Here is a 20,578-nt window from a genome sequence, read left to right on the forward strand (position 1 = left end):
ATAACAACAACAACGACCACAACAATAATAACAAAAATAGTAATAATAATAATAATAATAATAATAATAATCATAATCATAATCATAATCATAATAATAATAGTAATAATAATAATAGTAGTAGTAGTAGTAATAATAATAATAATAATAATAATAATAATAATAATAATAATAATAATAATAATCGTAATTCTTTGCCGTGGCGCAGCGGGTGCAGTGTGACCGAGGCGCCAGCAGGAGGCGCCGCTGAGACTCGAACCCCTTCAGTCCCTGCACATGTGCCCCTCTGAGTCCTGCAGTAAGTCAGCGTGTGTCAGAACAAACATCTTCAGAGCAGGATCGGGTTTAGAGAACAGTAACACGCCACGATCCTTCACACGACAACAACAGGCTGCTGAAAAAACAAACGGGCCCAATTCTTTGTAAGCGTATTAAATAAGAATAATTCATTTTATATGAGCTATTCTTTATGCATTACAGATATTATATTATTTTCCATGTGCAACACACTGTACAGCACACAAGAATCTACCAAAATCAAAAATGAAATATTTATTACAGCATTTGTGACTGAACACCTTTGAAACATCACGCCACAGTCCTCATACAAGTACTGAATGTATTTGTGACAAAGCTCGAGGGAGACAGTTTTCATCTTCTAGTGGAGCACGTGCTGATAAAGGAAGGGGAATCATGGACATAACAATATCAATGCCACAGCAGATCTGAAACTAGCAAAAACATTCGTCTTCAGTTGAGGTAAACACATAGAATATCTAACATGAAACAATTAATAGACTGAACTCTGAACGAAGTTTCTTACAATATTCTCTCAGCTTCTCACCGAGCTTTGAGTTCATAATTTAAGTTCATTTTTTCTTTTCTTTTTTTCATCCTTTTAAAGTTTTTCTCCGCGTCGACCGCTTCTCTGCTGTGTGTGCCGAGGATCGACAGATTTATTGATCCCCAGGCGGTCAGCTTCTCGAGGATACACGTCCTTCATAAGGCTCTTACTCTGAGAGTCCGAGATACAAAATTAATAATAATAATAATAATAATAATAATAATAAAAACGTATAAAAGCAACACAATCCAGTGCTTGGGCAATTCAAACGAAGAACTTCACCTACAGAGCAACATTCATTCATGGACCAAAAAATTTTAAATGCATGACGGAAAAAGCGGAGGGGTCTCTGAAGAGCGCGGGCTTCAGTCGTCGTCATCACCGGTGCTGTGGTCCGTGACGGGGCGGGTTCACCGTGATTCTCCCGTTATTGCCGCGATCGGAGCTCCTCTGCTCGGGATCAGCACACACAGTGTGAAAAACAGGGCAACGATTTACTCTAGGACTAGCTCATGAAACATAAAGTGAGTGAGAATACAAATGTACAAGATTTAATTTAGTTTCTATGTTTTTATACTACAGTAGTTTGAACTCTTGGAGTCTCTTTTGTCTTTTTTTTTTTCGTTTTTCTTTTTTTTATCATTATATCATGTGTGTGTGTGTGTGCATGTGTGTATTTTTAATTAGCTGAAACATCCTCTGTTGTTTTGAACAGACACCCAATACTTTACAAAGTGTTTCTGTCAGCTCTTGGTCCTCCAGCAACAAAAGTAACAAAATTCACAAGATAAAAGGCGATCACAGCTCGTCTGGAATTCCACGTGAAGCTTCGGATACTTCCCTGCATTCTCTTTTCCTTCAAAAATCTTTCGTGGGGTTATTGTCCAGTTCATCCGTGGTGGTGTTTGTTGGTTCCCTTCGGTCATTGGCCGGTCCAGCAGCGCTGTGGTCAGGGGTCAGAGGAGTCGTGGTCATTCTGCTCGAGGAGGGGGTCTCCGTGCATTAGCATGGCCGCACGGGTCGGAGGGTGACGAGGAGCTCGGTGTGACAAACGAAGGAGACGAGGGGCTTTCGGTGGAGGGGGTGGGTCGGTGATGCCATGCTCATGCCCACAGGACCACGCTGAGGTACGAACTCCCCCGGCACGCCTCACAGACCTGAGATTCAGAGAAACACACAGTCAGCGGTGCGAGACCAATGCGATCGCAGCGCCCTGATCTAGATTCAGGCCACGCATCTGCAGACTCAGTACGGCGAAAGAGATTTCAAACAAAGAGCACACTTGAGCCGAGACATTTGATAATGGCCTGTATCTCTGCTCGGTGCATCGACTTGTGCACACCTGTGAGAAAACACTTAGATGTAGAATTAATTTCCTTCCTTCATCCATCTTCAGTCACGCAGCAGAACAATGCATGCATTTTACCTTCTCTGGGAATCGAACCCATGACCTTGGCGTTGTGGGCAAAATGCAGTGATTGTGGAAATAACCTCATAATACTAAAATTATCAGCGTTCAGAGCAGTCAAATCCCAGACAAAATTGAGTGACAGAACTGGCTGCGCCGCTGCAAACAGATTTAAGTTCCTTTACCAACTTGCTAAATTATTGAGGGGCTGGTTGACACCACACCGCTCAGGGAGCAGTGCAATATCTGCTTATTATACAGGACAAGATCTTACATTGAGCTGGAGACCATAAAGAGAACTAGGAGGACAGATGCGTGTGTAGAATCAGTGCTGGTGAAACACATTAGTGGCACTGAGCTGCTGAATCCAAACAGTTCACGGAAGTGGAATCACTAGCAGGACGCCAGTGTTTTGTAATGTGACCCCAGGGGCATTAAAAACAGTCATTTAAAGGAGGGGACAGGGTCACTCCAAGGTCAGGCACTCACTGTTTCAAGTAAAGAACAGCGCAGGCCAAGTATTTGAGAGGAAACTGCATGCATTCTCCATACATTCATCACACATGCAAAGTGATCCTTTAAAATCTGCAGCTCTTCCCTTTAAATGTTCAGTGGACAAACCTCGGTCTAGATCTGCATCCTTCAGTCATAGCACACCTCTCTGAGCACACTCCATCACCAATCATAATTAAACAGCAAATACAGCATATTGTGTGTGTGTGTAACCGAATCAGAGATGGCTAATATTCCTCTGTATTAAGCTATTAATCTAATTGCTCATGAAGCATAAAATATGTTTCGTAATTAAATAGTCTCAAAATTATCCCACACCGTATTAAAAATTATCCAAGCTGAGCAAATGTTGTCTCCGCGGCTGTTTTAGGGAACACTCTCGCCACGTTTCATAGTCTATTAACGAGGGGGGGGGGTCGTCACAGCATCGCTATGGTGACCTACAGGAAACTGCCGTCTATTTACATATAAAGGGTTCTTTTAATCAAGCAAAGTGTTATTATATTGAGGCTCATTGAGCAGGAAGTAGAGGTGTTAAATAAAATCTTCTGTGCCCTGCCACCTTTGGGACGCCATACGTCTTGATTTCTCAAATGTCAGTGGTGCGGCGCCGGCGGCCGTCTCAATCAGACGAGGAGATCTCTGCGTTTACATGCGGTCGTTCTTTAATGCCATCCTTCCGTAGCCCACACGCTCTCATCTGCAGATATTCCCATTCCATCTCCCTCCGTTCCCAGTAAAAAAGAAAAGACGCGCGGCTTCCCCCGGTGAAGGATGGCCGTGTCACCCGCCGTCTCTATATCTCTCTCCGGGAGCGTAATGTACTGCACTGCTCCCGTCTTTGCATATAAGATAATTTGGCCATCAATCCTTCCCCTGACGGATTTATGTCACTCTGAGGACAGTTTCACTTCTCCTTTTTTTATCGCTTCACTGGAGCCCGCTTAATTTCACCCCGTCATATTCTACCTCAGGAGATGCCATTTTTCCCTCCAAATGTCTAACATTTGCATTGGCCGCATGAGACGTGGAGCGCGGCGCCGCTGCAGCGATAAATAAATTCCACTTTAGTGCTTCTCTGCTTGTTTTTGTTCCAGGCTGTCCAGGAAACATCGCACGACTCGCGGCTCACCTGACTCGTTTAAACTCGCCCTGATGTTTAGCAATCGCAGGGCGGCTGTAAAGTGGCGCGTCTGTGGTGTTATTTTGGGTTTTCAGGGGAATTCTGACAGGAAATGGACAGGAAAGACTATTGAAAGAAAGAAAGGCGGAGGAAAAAAAGAGTCCCAGTGTACTTACTTCCCCCTTTTCTTTACTGTACAGCCGTTACATGTAGTGCCACTGGCCGTCCATGCCCATATTCATGCCCATGCCACTCATAGGACCTGCAGAGACAAACAGCACAGACAGTCAGTGCCCAGCAGAGCCCAACATCCCAAACACACAGGAGGAGATATAAAACTGACAACAACCCGGAGACCTCAGGTCCGAGCAAGAGGTTGCTCAGGTACAGGGTTTTTCATTTTGTCTTCCTAAATGTTAGTTAAAATGGATCTGGATAGCCAAAATCATTTGATTCTTTAAAGAGAGAGGAGTCTTTTGATTTCAGACGTCTGAGCAGCCAGAGATATTTTCTCTCCTGAATCTCACTCTATGTGAGACACCTGAGATCACTGGAAGAGAAACCATTTAGAACCAGAACCAGCAGGCCTGAATTTACTAAGAGTGTCCAATCCTGCTTCTGGAGGTCAACTGTCCTGCAAACACACACAATCCAGCTAGTCAAGGTCTTCAGGATTACTAGGTGTGCTAGGACAGATTGTGGCTAAACTCTGCAAGACAGAGTTTGGCCTTTCTGAGCAGATTTGGACACCCCTGGTCTAAAAGAATCAAACACGATGTTGAAGGGGTGACTGGATCTCACCTGCCGGCCGGATGCCCATGTGTTGCTGTCCGTCCAGCACGAAGCTGCCCATGGGCTGCCCCTCCGGACTGTACGCCGCTCCCTGGCTCACTGAAGGATCAAGAAGAAAACCTGAGTGAAGTCAAACGTGGACACCAGGGGAAGAAGAGAGAAGACACACCAGACAATCAGCGATTATCCCAGCAGCAGCCCAAACACGATGAGCTGTTCATCAGCCACACACACACACACACACACACATGCCATTCTCCAACGTACTGTATGCACCAACAGGACAAGAGAAGTTTGCGTCAACTGTCCAGCAGCACTCAATGATGTCTATCTCTTGACTTGCTTCACTGGTCTTGGGTTCAGGAGATCATAGCGTGTCAGAGATCTAGAAACCACGCAGTGGTACTAAAGCTGTCGCTGGAAGATCTGCATCTACATTCATCAGTAAAAACACTGTTTATCCCAGTGTGCACTGCAGAAATCCTAATAAATCATCTCTTACTACAGCGAGAAACATTATCAAGCCATCGATAACTCAAAATACTACAGAATTTCCCTCATGTTTCTGGTGTGAATTCCTGGATGTTTATGCAAATCATTTCTAATGTACCCTAACACAAAGAGAAACGGTGAAACGCTCCCGAATTACTGTAAAGTTCTCCTGAGGCCAATTAGCATTGAGATTCACTAATGTCCCTCCAACCAGCGAGATGGAGGAACATCCAATTAGATTCAATCTGCTCTCTATGTACCGTAGACATGGGAGAGACTTGCTCAAAGACTCTCAAGTGAGACACAAACAGTGTTGAGAAGATGAGATGATGTTTACCTGCTCGATTTGACTGGTCAATCATGGGCTGCACTATTCTTCTTCTGGCATTAATGAACCTGAAAACACAAAGAAAAACAGAAAAACAAGACCCATTACATCACCTGCCATCACAAACCCAGCATGTGGCTGATATTAAACACTTGGTATTAGTAGCATTAGCAGTTAGCGGTGTTGTAGTACTCGAGGACAAGATCATATTTCTGGAGCATTTAGACTCGTCCTGGAGTTGGATTCGGATGAGCTGGTCTTAGCTAATCATAAAAGATATGGTCTTGGACATCTGAGATGGACTCGTCTAGTCTACTTGAGTACTGCCAGTCCAGATAAACCAGAAAACAGCATACACGCTCAAACTCAGGAGTTCTGGAGGTTTGTATTAGATGAATTTGAGATGATGTTAATAAATGAAAGTGTCTGAGTAGCTTATCAAAGCTCTGCCTGAAGAAAGACAAAACACAGACCAGATCTGGAATGGTTTCTCCAAGACAACAATCAGATAAGTGGAGATGTTTCTGAAGTCTCCTGCTTCTCAAAACATAATCTCACGTGAGATCTCAACAACACGCTCAGATCTGCCAAGAGAGCTCTACAAGTGACCTGAGCTGTTCTCCAGGTTCATCTGAAAGCTCTATAGTCTTCTAGTGAAACTTCATCAAACTGAGAACCCCCACCTCACGCATGCACAAATGCGATACCAATGGCCCTGGGAGTGGGTCCCCTGGTCCTGGTGAGGGCCCGTGGCAGGGGTCTCTCTCCTCTCCAGCTGTCTGTAAATGAGCTCCAGGCTTTCAGCAGCTATTGTTTTGTCAGCGAGGCCATCAATTAGCCTGTCTGAAGTTTTATCACCAGCACAGCAGCAAATAAGCCCTGCTCCACAAAACCTCTCCAGCAGCTTCGGGCCGCCGGGGTCATCGGGAGGTCAGTGCCAGCCCAAGAAACTTTTTTAATGTTGAATGGGCCGTGTCAAAGACAAAACGGCCGCTCCGTGCCGGGAGAGACCCGAACTAAAGGAGCAAGAGTTAAAGGCGCCCACATGTGTTTGATATTAGAGCGAGGGTTCGGATCATGCTGGGACTATCCCGCATAAAAGAAGCGGGCGAGCGCACACAGGGCGACTCTATGGGACCGGTCATTAGATACAAGCAGGACTGGAATCAATTTGAGCTCTAATCCCTCCTGAAGCCGCCGAACATGCTCTTACCTTCCATTAACTTAAACGCTGTGCCTTCACAATGACATGCTGAAGCTCCCTGCACCAATGCTGGGAAAAGAGGAATACGTCTGCTTTCAGGAGCGCTACTAAAGAAGCACTAGTACTGAGCAACCGACACAAACGACAGAAGTTTAAATACATGATGTGTGGATATCAAGATCATCTGTCACATGAACACACACCTGTCCCATTCATCACACACTTACACATTTATCAAATAAACAGCACTCATTTCCTATTGCGTTCTATGGAAGCTTTGTGATCCATGTCTGTTTACCCTGTGGTCAAATATTTGTGTATAATGGCAGTAAAGTGGACAGATGGTATTTTCAACATTGATTCTCTCTCTCTCTCTCTCTCTCTTTCTATATATATATTATTAGAATGATTTCTGAAGATCATGTGACACTGAAGACTGAAGACTAATGTTGCTAAAAATTCAGCCTTGATCACAGGAATAAATTACATTTTAACACTTAGAAAACAGCTGTTTTAAATTGTAATGATATTTCATAATATTACTATTTTTACTTCATTTTGATGAAATAAATGCAGCCTTGGTGATCAGACTTCTTTCAGAAACATAGGATTTCAGAAAACTATGTTGCCGGCCTAAACTTAATTTATTTGCTGTATTTGCTGACCAGTAAATAGTAGTATGCAGTATAAAATATTTTTAGTCAGTCATTATCTTAAAATAAACACCTGATCCTGTTTATACATTATCACTTAAATTATGTTTTGTAAATAAAAAAAAAATAAATAAATAAAAAAAAGCCTCATAAACAAGAAAATACCAATGAGAGAGCCAGAAGAGTGATTTATGAATTTCTTTAAGAGTAGCTGCTGGGACTGACTGACCTCTCACACACACACACACACACACACACACACACACACACACACACACACACACACACACACACACACACACAGTGTATGTTTTGCCTCTCCAAACTGTTGCCACAGTAACCCCGCAGGAGCGGCCCAGCAGCGCTGTGCATTCTATCAGTGTGAGTAAAGCCAATTGAGATTATCAGACCCTCCTCTGATAACAGTTTCACCTCCTCCCATGAGCTGCTAATGGGGTGTGCTTAGAACAACACCCACCAGCACACACACACACACACACACACACTGCATTCTGACCACACAACACCACAAACTCGGGCCTTTATTTCTGTCTACAAATTTTGGTTTGTATTTTTCACAACACATATGAAATAAAACATGCATTTAATGGATACTTTAAATATTTAAATAGTTATAGAGACATAAAACAAATATAAACACATAAACAATTTATAAACAACAAAACAAATGTACCAAATACTAAAGATATTCCAAAAAAAGGGAAAATGTAGCTTACATAAATATTGAACTAATAGGCATTGTGATGATCTGTTAGACTCTTTACTGAAGCTGCATAAACCACAGCAGAGGAACTGAACCCTCAGAAACACACACACACACACACACACACACACACACACACTCCCCCGCCCTCTGCATGGGAACCCCATGCTGTCTTCAAACAAATAATTAAAGGAGAGGTGAAGGGTCAGGACAGGGTCATTTCTCTGGATATGCCACAGAATGTGTCCTTTACTGCCGCTCACAACAAAGACAAACACTCCATGAGACGCAGCTCAGAATACTGAATGCTCTGAAGTCTCTTACACACGCTGTGTGCTCCTGACACTCGGTCTGGAAGCGCATCAGAAAACATAAATAAACAAATGATGCAGCTTTCCACTAATAGGGTCTATTACCTTTTAAAATAATAAGTCAAAAATCCCATGCTCTTAGAACTATTAGTCTAAGATTAACTAGTAATTAACATGCAATAACTAGGTAGATTTAAACAAACTGAATATCTGTAATGCCTCTCTAAAATAATGATTTTTGCTTCTCTCTTTTCAGCGTTCTCAACCTTTTATTTTTAATTTCCCAAACCAAAATTTAAATTTAATATTTTTTTTATTACATTTATATATATATGAAATAATTTATAATTTTGCACAAAAAAACCATTGTATTACACATATTTATAAATTATACTTAAACTTATATTTCTAATGTTTACAATTAAATAATCTTTTTTTTTTACTTCATTCAACAACTCCTTTATCACTTTCATTAAAACACACACACACACACACACACACACACAAGTACATTTTCAATCTGTGAGAAATTAAAATGCAGCAAACCAGCATTTCTTTTTTTTACATACTGAATGCCAGCTCTATTTAGACTACATTTTCAATAATTCATATTTAATAATTTATGTTTTTAATAATATATATATATATATATATATATATATATATATATATATATATATATATTGTAAAAGGTTTTAAACTGTATAACTGTATTCAAATTCTGCTAAAAGTATTGCAACGAAAATCTAATTTATCTTTGTAAAAAAGGAAAAATTCCTTTGTTATTGCCCTTTTTTTTTTGTACCCTGTTGGAGCAAGTTTTGCTGTCTCCTGGCTTCATAAAGCACATGTGTGATCAGACAGTGCAAACACACATGGACTCGCTGCGGCGGTGAGTTATGGACTCAGGACTGCAGGAGACCACTTGACCTCGCTCTAGCGTGGAGCTGCATCAACATCCACAAACCTCACTTCAAACACACCTTCAGCAGCCAAACTCTCCTGAGACAGACCGCGAGTCTCAGGGGCCGGTCGAGGAATTCCTGACCAAGCCTGGACTCATGTGATCAGTGTGTGTGTGTGTGTGAGCCGTGCTGTCCTGCTGCCACACCTGGTAACTGGCCCTGTCGTCAGCATTCCTTTCCTGAAAACCCCAAACCTAACCGCCCTCATCTGGACGCAGGCCAGCAGCACTCGCCTGGCCCCGGCCAATCATACAGGAGGGTGAGACGAGAGCCGGCCAATCAGGAACAGGGTCACCGGATTGACACATTCACGAGCGAGAATTCAAAGCCAGCGCACCCGCCTCACCCCGCATCTGCTCGTCAATAAAAACACCCCGTCCTGCCAGAATATCAGACCCAACCAACCAAAACTAATGGAGTTACTCTTTAATGAGACTCAAAAACAAATGAACAGATAATGAAATAAACAGAGAAAACAGCGGCGGCTCGAGGGAGGAAGAGGACAGCACCGCTGTCAACTTTGACCTAGGAAGTGTGCGCAGATTAACACGCAAGGCACAGGTTTAATCAAAGCAAACAATTCCTCGGTTTACACCCACTAACAGGGTCAGACGTGTGTCCACGGGCCAAACACACACCAGAGCTGTCTCTCTCTCTCACACACTGTCTCTCTCTCTCTGTCTCTTCTTTAAGTTAAAACAGGAGTGGTGAGACCAGCATTACCTCACCCGCTTGATTTACTGCAGATGGACGACTGCAGCGAGCGTGTGTGTGTGTGTTTCGCTCCGTCTGTCTGTCTGTGTTCTCCAGCTGTCTCCCTCTCGAGGAGGTGTCTGTCTGTCTCTGGGTTCTGGGGTGCAGAACTCATTAAAACCCCGGTGGAAAACCAGACTCAGACTTATATGTTTGTTTTGCAAACTGACACGATTTAACGAGCTGCTAATTAAAATAAATCAATAGCACTGCGGCACCGACCCGTCCTCGCTGTCGCTGTCTCTGGATTGTGCTGAGTTTTCCTCTTTTTCAGCATGTTCCTGATCCCGTCCCTTACGGACACGTTAGCATGATAGCATCCTGAGCAGCATCAATGCACCCATTTTGTTCATAGAAATTGTAGGGTTTCTCCACATTTGCTTTTGGGAAGCGTACCCCTGATTGCCTGCATGGTGGCGGGCTCTGTATACACCATATGAAAGCATCACTCGGCGATGGCGGAGAGTCCGGAGGGTCCGAGTCGACCCCAGCTGTCAGCTGTCCGTCAAACACCTGGGCCAGGAAGAGCCGCTTGCTGCTGCTTTGATCGGGGGAGTAGCAGCTGCTGGTTTGTACAGCGAGACTTTGTTCTGGCACTTCTGCTGTCTCTCTGTCCTGCGGCACAACAGCAGCCCATCTACCACACCAGAAACACCTCTCCGCTTTCACCGGCTGCATCAGCAAGCTCTGACAACTGCAGCAGGTTTGTCTTGGCCCCAGTAAAGCTCACAGACATCTGACGCTGCGTCCTTAAAGACATGATAGTCAGGGCTCAAATCAGAGCCCCGGGCGTCAACACACCTGTGTGAGGAGCCTCTCTCTCTCTCTCTCTCACCCTCAGCACCTTTGCTCTGCTCTCTTTTAAAGTTGTTTTTGATTATCACAGACGCTCGTCGCCGTTCTGACCCGACACAAGGCTTTCTCTCTGGGGGGATGTTGGCACTTTGTTTCAGGGTCTCGGGAAAAGGTGCTTTCCCTGTTTTAATTTATTTGATACATTTTGTTTGAGTAGTTCCTGCAGAATAAAAAAAAAAAATACATCTTTACACTCTCACGTAATGCAAATTGCATTGGATTCAAGGTATGTATTTTATCCGTTCATGCAGTCCTTGGGAATCAAAGCCTCAAGTATGATCTGGTGTTTAAGCTACAGGAATGCAGGAAGAAATCAGACTGTGCCACCACAAATCTCTAACTACTATGGACACTGGACACATCTATAATGGTGTTCCATCTAATATGTAGAGTAATTTATATATATATATATATATATATATATATATATATATATATATATATATATATATATTTTTTTTTTTTTTTTTTTTTTATGTATGCATTTGGCAGACACTTTTACCCACAGCAAATTACATTGCATTCAAGGTATACATTTACATTTCATAAATTCTTGCTTTCCGGGGAAATCAAACCCGTGACCTTCATGTTTCTAGCCCATTCTCTACCCCTTGAGCATCATATTGCACAGTGCAATAGTTTATTATCATTGCTACCGCTAAACTAAATGTAATTATTAACTGAATTAAACCTAAAATATTGTCATAGTGATTTGGATTATCTTTTGGAATATATAATTGCAAAATCTGTTCTGTACAAAATAAATAAATAAAAAATCTGTTTTTTTTTTCTACTTTCAATTTTTCTACTTCAAAATGTAATTTTTAATTACCTGTGTTACCTCTTAGTAATAGTTAGTGAAATTTACTAGCAATTTCCAAACATTTTTTTTTTCAGTCTTAAAATACAATTTTCTGCATTTTCTCAAAAGAAGCATCAATTATTTTTGTTTTCAAATAATTGTTTGAATGTGATGAACAGAGACACAAAAATGACTTGATGGTTAGAAAATCAAGTGATGTTTTCTGTTCCACGCGGACACACACACACACACACACACACACACGTTGGAGGGTAACGCTGGTTAATGTGGAGTGTAAGTTACGCTGCAGGGCACCTGCGCCCGAGATCTGCCCGTCATCAGTGAAACCTCTCAATTAACCTCCTTTCACTTAGTGCCGCCTGCGAGGACTCTGTCATTACCCTCCACACCCCCGTCACCCCATTCAGTCTCAGAACCAGCCCATTCTCTCAGACGCTCAAGGGGCCCTCTCTGACGTCTCTCTCTCCTCCAGAGACACGTCTCTCGCTGTGTGGAAACTGATAATGAGAGACGAGAGCTCACTGGAGTGTCCACTGAGAGCCAGTCAAAGAGACGCTTAAAGGGGCCTGCGTTTATATATTTTTGACATGTCCCGAGTCGGTGTGTGAAGATGGTTTGGAGCGAGTCCAGTGTTTGTGTGTGCCGTTTTGCCATTATTTCTGCTGCTACTTCATCCAGAACATCTCGGCTCGCTGGCGCGACACGCTTCAATAAACAAACCTGAAGTATTCATTTCTGATAGCGCTGCTGGCGTGGAGCTCACAGCACGGGCCATAAATTGATTTTTAGGAATATTGATCTCAGGTAAGAGGACGGCATTAGAGGCTGGTGTTTGAGACGGAAAGAGTGAATGAGAGAGACGGGATCAGGTTCGGAGTCTCACACCGGTGAATGCCTCATTATTTTTGTTAAAGTTAAAAGTTCAAGGGCTCCCAGTGTTACTATAAAAAATATTATTCAAATATTTTACTTTTAGGAAATATGTTTATCAGAATCTACAAGCTTGTGTCATCCTGACTTACAGCTTCATTTACATTAAATCTGCAACACTGTTATTCATCCAGATCATCCAGACAAAAAATGTTGCAACCTTATATAACATTTATTTATCTATTTATTTTTAATTAAGAAATTTTTAAGTTAAGTTTTTAAGTTTTTCACAATTACAAGATGGTGCAAGATTCAGTGACAGCTTCATTTTTGCAAAATCTGCTACTCTGTTACCCATTAGTGCACTTATTTACATTTTATTGTTTACTTGTTTTGAGGCTGCTTTCATACCATCTGTATTGTATATAGCGCTATAAAAATAAAGAAGAAAATGCAAGAAAATCAAATCACAGCTGAAAAAATCACAACCTGATATAACATAATAAATAAATGTTCTTATGAAAAAAATTATAAGTCTACAACAAATAACAAAAACGGCAACCCTGTTACCTATTAGAATCTAGATTTATTTATTTATATAAAATGTGTCTTTTATTTCAAGAAAATATCTATAACAGCTGTGTATGAACAGTTTTCATACATTTTCCAAATTTTGTTTGCAAAACTTGCATCTGTATATGACATAAATAATAAATAATATGTGATCCTTGTTTTCTGACGGTTCAGCAGATGATTTTACTGGCCAGAAAAGAACTGAAGTTATTTTGAGTCTTTTTTGTGACGATCTGAGTAACGTACAGAATCCCACAAACCTGTTCAGTCTGAAACTGATAAACTCGTTCCGTCAAATCCTGATTATCAGTGCTTCTTCTCTCCAGAGCCTCCCTCTCTTTTTTTCCCTCTTAACTTCCTCTGAGCTCACGCTATGTTCATCTGCAGCGTCAGCAGAAAGACTCCCGCTCGCTCGCTCTCTCTCTCTCTCAGGCTTTATTTCACTAATGTGGGCTGTATTTCCCTCATCCTCGGCATGAGCAGCAGCAGATCTGGCTCTCTATAAATAACTGGAAAAAGCCAACTGATCCGTCTGAGAGTGAAACACAGGAAGCTGTCAGCCACACATCCTCCACAGGACCAGCCGAGCCGAACACAACCAAAACAGTCTCGCCTCTCCTGCGCCTGTGAGACGAGAGACGGCTGTCCTGTGCTGGATTCCACACATGTAGTCCCACTATCAGAGCAGTGAGCACTAAAGCACAGCGGCAGCTCATAAACACAGCCTTGGCAGTACAGACTTTATATTTCAGCTTTAAGTGGGTTTCGCTTTTACAAGCCAGAGTCCAGAGACGGATGGGAAGGGTGAGTGCACATTTATTTTTCAGTGATATAAAAAGAGCACGGAGCTCAGCGCTACTCCTGTCCGTGACATCCCTCCTCGTTTGCGGCTTCTCATTAACAAACAATACTGCTGTGAAATTGCTTTAATGACAATGTAATAAAATTGTTATTCGGCTCACAGATGGCCCGAGGCGCAGCACCATCCTACAGCGCTGCATCAGACGGCGTGTGTCTCTCTATGAGCCGTACCTGCAAACCATATAAATTAACCCACTCATTCACCCTCTGCTCTCAGATGATTTTCTTTCTTCAGTCTTTCTCTATTTGTTTCCCCCTCAAAACAAAATGTGCCATCCCAGAACATGAAAGCATTTCACCCGATTCACCCCAAAATGACATGAAGATATTCAGTTTCTGTTCAGATGAAGTCTCTGAAAAAGCTAAAATTAATGCATAACACACACACAGTAGCAATTATATATAAAGTGAGTTTATGCATAATTAAACTTACTTTATAAAATAAGTAAATAATTTTTTCATTAGTTATCATCAGTTAACTACATTAGTGAGCATTAACAATGTATAATACTTCTGCAGTATTTATACATTTTAATGTTATGTTCTTTTTTAAATTAAAAGTTGAATTTGCTAACATTATTATTATTATTATTGCACTTATTAATGCACTAAAACAATCAAGAATTGTATAGTTATAAACTAACAGTAACAAATGTTGATAAATGCTTCTAAAAACACATTGCTGAAAGTTAAAGTGAACTAATGCTTGGTCCTTTTTTCCATTTTTCAATCCATTTTGCTTCTCAAGTAAATGTGTATCGATTTAAGGATGTTAAGATATTTGTCCTTGAAAACGACAAAGATACTAAGAAAGAACATTTTTGCAGTGGACATTCAGAGCTACACTGCAATGGTTCATTAGGTTCGTCTCTCTTGCTCTAAGCACAGTCTTTTCTGATTCCCTGTCTCTGTCCTGCAGTAGTTTTCCTCTCACAGCTGAATGGCAGGGAGCTGAGAGGGTTCCTGTGACGAGGATCCTTCTGATTTCGGCATCCATTGGCCAGATGTAGACTAGTGTGCCAAAAGCAGATCAGCGCTCTGGCACTATGAGAGATATCAGATCAAATGAAGCTGGAGCGAGGGGTGAGGGTGGCACTTGGGAACCAACAACTGAGTCAATTCTGCTAATTAACTGCCAATTAGCGGTCCCTAAATGCAAGTGATGCTGACGATATTCTCTGCCAGCAGCTCGTGTCGCCGCCCATCTCCACTCATCCTCTCACATGGTATTTTTAGAAAGATCGGCAAGTGATGCCTCCCAGGAGACTCCAAAAAAAGACTGGACGCTCTCATATAGGTCAAAGTTAAATGGATAACCAACAACTTCAGTCATGATTCTGCCAGTGTGTCACAGACAGACAGACAGAGAGATAGACAGACAGATACAGACAGACAGAGAGACAGACAGACAGATACAGACAGACAGACAGACAGAAAGATAGACAGACAGATACAGACAGAGAGACAGACAGACAGATACAGACAGACACAGACACACAAAAAAACAGATACAGACAGACAGACAGACAGACAGATACAGACAGACAGACAGACAGATACAGACAGACAGACAGACAGATACAGACAGATACAGACAGACAAACAGACAGACAGAGAGACAGACAGACAGATACAGACAGACAGACAGACAGACAGAGAGACAGACAGACAGAGAGACAAACAGACAGACAGACAGATACAGACAGAGAGACAGACAGACAGAGAGACAGACAGACAGATACAGACAGACAGACAGACAGAAAGATAGACAGACAGATACAGACAGAGAGACAGACAGACAGATACAGACAGACACAGACACACAAAAAAACAGATACAGACAGACAGACAGACAGACAGACAGACAGATACAGACAGACAGACAGACAGATACAGACAGACAGACAGACAGATACAGACAGATACAGACAGACAAACAGACAGACAGAGAGACAGACAGACAGATACAGACAGACAGACAGACAGACAGACAGACAGAGAGACAGACAGACAGAGAGACAAACAGACAGACAGACAGATACAGACAGAGAGACAGACAGACAGAGAGACAAACAGACAGACAGACAGATACAGACAGACAGACAGACAGATACAGACAGACAGACAGACAGATACAGACAGACAGACAGACAGAGAGACAAACAGACAGACAGACAGACAGATACAGACAGACAGGCGGACATCTTCACAGGCCAGTTCATACTTTTTGCATCACATTTGGAAAATATTAAGCCATTATTTTGAATTTCATAATAGCTGGTCATGCCAAGTGAAAGGGTTATAAAAAAAAACATAAAGCTGATCTGTTTGTTCGTGACTCATTTGAGTTCAGGGAGGGAGAGAGAGTTATGAAAACCTTTCTCCAGTCGTCTCAGTATAAACAGACTAGGATTATTCATATAAAGTCTAAAACAGAGCCACAGATTGGACACCAGCACAGATGGTGCGATCTGAGACGATCTGAGCTTTAGATACTGAGACACAACTGATGAAACAACAACAGATGACCAATACAGAGCGAGAGACAGAGAGAGAGAGAGAGAGAGAGAGAGTGGGCATCAGGTAAGGTCAGGTCCACACAATCCTGAAGATGTCAAAGGTCATTCATAAGTCACCTATGATATTACTGTAACCCTTTTGAGATACTGAAATGGTTTATACAGTAATTATTATATATCTCAGTTTTACGTGTAATAAATCATATTTAGTATGTATTTTTTTTATAGGTAACAATTAAAAAAAATAATAATAATAATGAAATGATTCTGAGCCTATTTTCATAAAAACATTATCCCAGGGACATAAAAGTTTCTGAAGTTGAAGAAACACCCAGAAATTGCTACAAGAGCAACCGATAATGAGACAAGCCCATCTTTCTTTCACAATACTGTGTCAAGTCAAGACACCATCATTTGTAAAGCATTTACTGTGTGTGTGTTTAGCAGAGGTGTGTGTGCTGTCAGCATGTGATCAGGCCTCATTTAGACAGATAGAATAACACACACACACAGCTGCACTTATAGAGTGGTGTGTAAAGCGTCTCTCTCTCTCTCTGAGGTCAAACAGGATTGCTGTGCAGTCTCAGATTTAATTACCCACTGCTACAGAGTGAAACACCAACACCAGTGACCGTCACACACAGACACACACGCAGAGCACAGATCAGATCCATGGACAGGTACACAGGCTTGTCAGAGCAGGAGACGCGCTGTCTATTGACACGTTACACAGAGCGCCCTTGTGCCTCCTCCAGGTCTGATTGTGCCCCCGAACAAAGACCTGATTCAGGACGTCCATGCAAATCTCGTCCTGCCCGTCTCTCTCCCCTCTGCTCTATATCAAAGCAGGATCCACACAATGACCATCACAGGAGGACTCCGGGGCCATTCTGGCCCATCAACAGGAACGTCAGGAGGATCTGAGAGCTGAGCGAACGCTACCACAAATACAGCCTAACCTCGGACAATCGGATAGATAGATAGATAGATAGATAGATAGATAGATAGATAGATAGATAGATAGATAGATAGATAGATAGATAGATAGATAGATAGATAGATAGATAGATAGATAGATAGACAGACTCAAGTCTTTCAGTATCTGGAGTCTAAAACTGAGTGTTGATCTCGTCTCACTCACTCGTTCTCTCTCTGTGTATCTTAAGGGTTTTCTGGGTTATTTCAGCATTAATCAGCATGAAACAGGCAAAGCAGCTCAATTTTCTGCTGCTGTAGGTGTGTGACGGCATGAAAGCTTGGTAACCGCTGTAATTGAAACACCATCCACACCGCCGGGCGCGTGAAAGGCAGATAACGGCATTCCTGTGGCCAATTTAAGTACCTGGCCAGATCCGGCAGACAAATCACGCTCATTCTCTGGGTGTGTTGCTCATTGTGAGCCGGCACCAGAATGAGGTGTAGGGGGAAAATGAATCACAAAAGCAAAGAAATCAATTGACCCTGGGGTGGTGCGCGGGCCTGCGGGCCGATAAAGCCGAGAGCCGTGCCTGTACCCGACAGATAGAGCGCAGCGTAAATGAGTTCGCTTTGATAAATACATTAAGGGAAGCCATGAATAAAAGGCAGGGACTTCTCATTTGTAAATAGCAGCTCCACTACACAGAATTAAACTGATAAAATAACGCTCTGTATAATTAAGTTTGTGTAAGGCCAGAAAATCCGTGCAAATACCTTCCCGGTGTTTTGAAAAGAAGCTGTCAGCTCAATTAATCTGAACATCGGCCGCAGAATGTAGTGAAGGAAATTAAGCCTGCGATAAAAAAAGAGCCTGGCCGAGTATTTTGATAAATAATTCCTGTATCATTTCTTTGGCTCTGTGATCATTTTATTTAATCCACCACCTCCAGTTATGAGCTAAGCCATCTACAAAGACGCTGGCGGCCAGAGCGCCGCGGCTCTAATCCGGCGGGGAGCAGATCAGGGACGGGGAGGTGTTTTCTCTTGGGGAGGACGTGTGCTACTGTCCTCTTCCTCTTAATGCATCAAAGGGAACACGAACGTGGGTCGAACGGCAAAGAGCCACGGCGATAATGCGCTCGCATGCTGCACCATGTTGAGTCCATGCACACATGATTCTCAATGGTTAACTCTGCTGGCAATAGAGATGAACAGTGACTTGACTCACCAGTTGTTTACTTGTAAGATGGTGAGTCCCGTGTCTTGAGCGAGCTGCTTCTTCTGTTCTTCTGAAGGATACGGGTGCTGCAAGAGAACACAAGAGAACACACTCCATCAGGATCATGGGAAAGTGCACTGCCCCTCATCTGCATACAGTAAACATTATGCAAATGACTCACAGCCAAACAACTAGTAGCAACAATGACAAACCCTGGAGAGGGTGGTGTGGGCAAACTGGCCACGATGCTGCTCTGCCGCTCTTTATTACACATCACTCTGTTTGTTGTTAGGATGACCACAAGATGAAAAATTACATTTTAGGCTTGTCTACCTCATCAGTATCACAATAACTGAGATCAATAATGCAATAATATAAAGGAGACAAGAAGATGAACATGAACTCCAGCTCAACTGCCATTCAGTTTTAACCATCGTTAAACATTTCATATTTCATCATAACTGTTTAACAAAAGACATGCCATGAAAACAACCTTTTTTTTTTTTTATTATGCTAGTATTTTAAATACAAAATGCAGACTTTAAGATTTTAAGGCTTCAATAAATTCACCAATGTGATGAGACTAGACACAATGTATGGCAAAGATATTAGGCGTGTGATTAAGAGTGAATGTGTGTGCATTAAAAAAATGCTACTAGACCTTTTTTGGTTACACTAACCTAACCTGCAAATAATGCTGAAAAAATACTGTAGTGACTGAAATCTGACTTGTAGTGTCAAAGTTACTTGTTAGACTCAACAGAATGTCTGAAGTGTAATTTCACTTTAAATCCTTTAATTTAAATACCCAATAAATATGGTTATTTAGAGCAAAAATGGTTCTCTTCCCCCAATGTTGAAGCCCTGGCGCTGGCGATGAAGGGAAGTGCTCTATATATGCAGTGGTTGTGAATCCAGCAAAGCACGTTTCAGGTGTTCTGCTGATCTTTAGTTGAGAGATCACTCTTGTAATGAGCTGACGGCTTGAATCCACTGTGCTAAATTAGGGAGATGTGATGAGTGCAGTGCAGGGATGAGGCGGTCTGACAGGAGTGTGTCCACACAGCTTGCGTTTGTTGCATCTTTTGCAATATTTCTGCAGAAAAGGCAAGTGTCTCTGCCTAGTTACAATGTTAAAGTGCTGCTGCTTCTGCTGCTTGTGGGATGCAAACAACAGTATGATTTGAGATCAGCCAGGTGAGGGATGCAGATGAATTCGGCATTGGACCAACTAACAGAAGCATGTGTAAAAACAGGCACACAAAATCCTGCATGCTAAACACAGATCCGTACAGCACCGATGTACATTCTCCAGTCAGATTAAACACATCGCTCGGAGCGGAAAGATGGAAAACATCCTGCTTTCCTCGACGGTTAGAGAAATGACTTCAGTTCGTCCCTTGTGTCGCTGCTGAATGCAGGCCAAGCGCTAAAGCAAGATGTTTCTGCAAAGGTCTCTTATTGCCAGGAGTCGCACCTGCAAACACAATCCCCGCGCGGGATGCAATGATACAATTTGTGTCACTGTTGATCTGCCAAATGTGACATGATAGAAATGGCAGGATTGAATTTGTGCCGAGCGTGTCTCGAGCATGACAAACAATAGTGATCCACACTGACAGATGTCTTTAAGAGGCAGATTAAGAAGCAAACAAACCTCACGCTCAAACACACACACACACACACACACGAGGATAAACCAGGCTGTCTGCAGTAGGTGTAGGTGGCACATCTATCTTCTAGTAGGTCAATCTTACAAATTGTATAAGTCACCAGGAACAAAACCACAAAATAAACTCGACTGACATGCAGCTGAATTTTGACCCAAAT

The 20,578-nt window shown here is 42.3% G+C and overlaps 1 protein-coding gene across 8 annotated transcripts in view; it reads right to left on the bottom strand.

Annotated features, from left to right (window-relative positions):
- Positions 1 to 527: 527 nt before the first annotated feature.
- Positions 528 to 20,578, bottom strand: part of LOC113060443 (homeobox protein Meis2) — a 56,545-nt gene continuing 36,494 nt past the window's right edge. For 5 of the 8 annotated variants that reach the window (XM_026229360.1, XM_026229365.1, XM_026229364.1 and 2 more), the window contains exons 9-13: positions 18,758 to 18,834; positions 5,510 to 5,568; positions 4,690 to 4,800; positions 4,065 to 4,150; positions 528 to 2,001 (exon numbers count right to left, since the gene is read on the bottom strand). In XM_026229360.1, coding sequence (XP_026085145.1) covers positions 4,092 to 4,150; positions 4,690 to 4,800; positions 5,510 to 5,568; positions 18,758 to 18,834 — 306 coding nt within the window. In that variant the 3' untranslated portion in view covers positions 528 to 2,001; positions 4,065 to 4,091. Of the gene's footprint in view, positions 2,002 to 4,064; positions 4,151 to 4,689; positions 4,801 to 4,822; positions 5,113 to 5,509; positions 5,569 to 18,757; positions 18,835 to 20,578 lie in introns of those variants that run through there. The other 3 variants (XM_026229366.1, XM_026229363.1, XM_026229367.1) reach the window with 2 other exon arrangements.

Source organism: Carassius auratus, chromosome 42, assembly GCF_003368295.1.
Source record: "Carassius auratus strain Wakin chromosome 42, ASM336829v1, whole genome shotgun sequence".
NCBI classification, from domain to species: domain Eukaryota; kingdom Metazoa; phylum Chordata; class Actinopteri; order Cypriniformes; family Cyprinidae; genus Carassius; species Carassius auratus.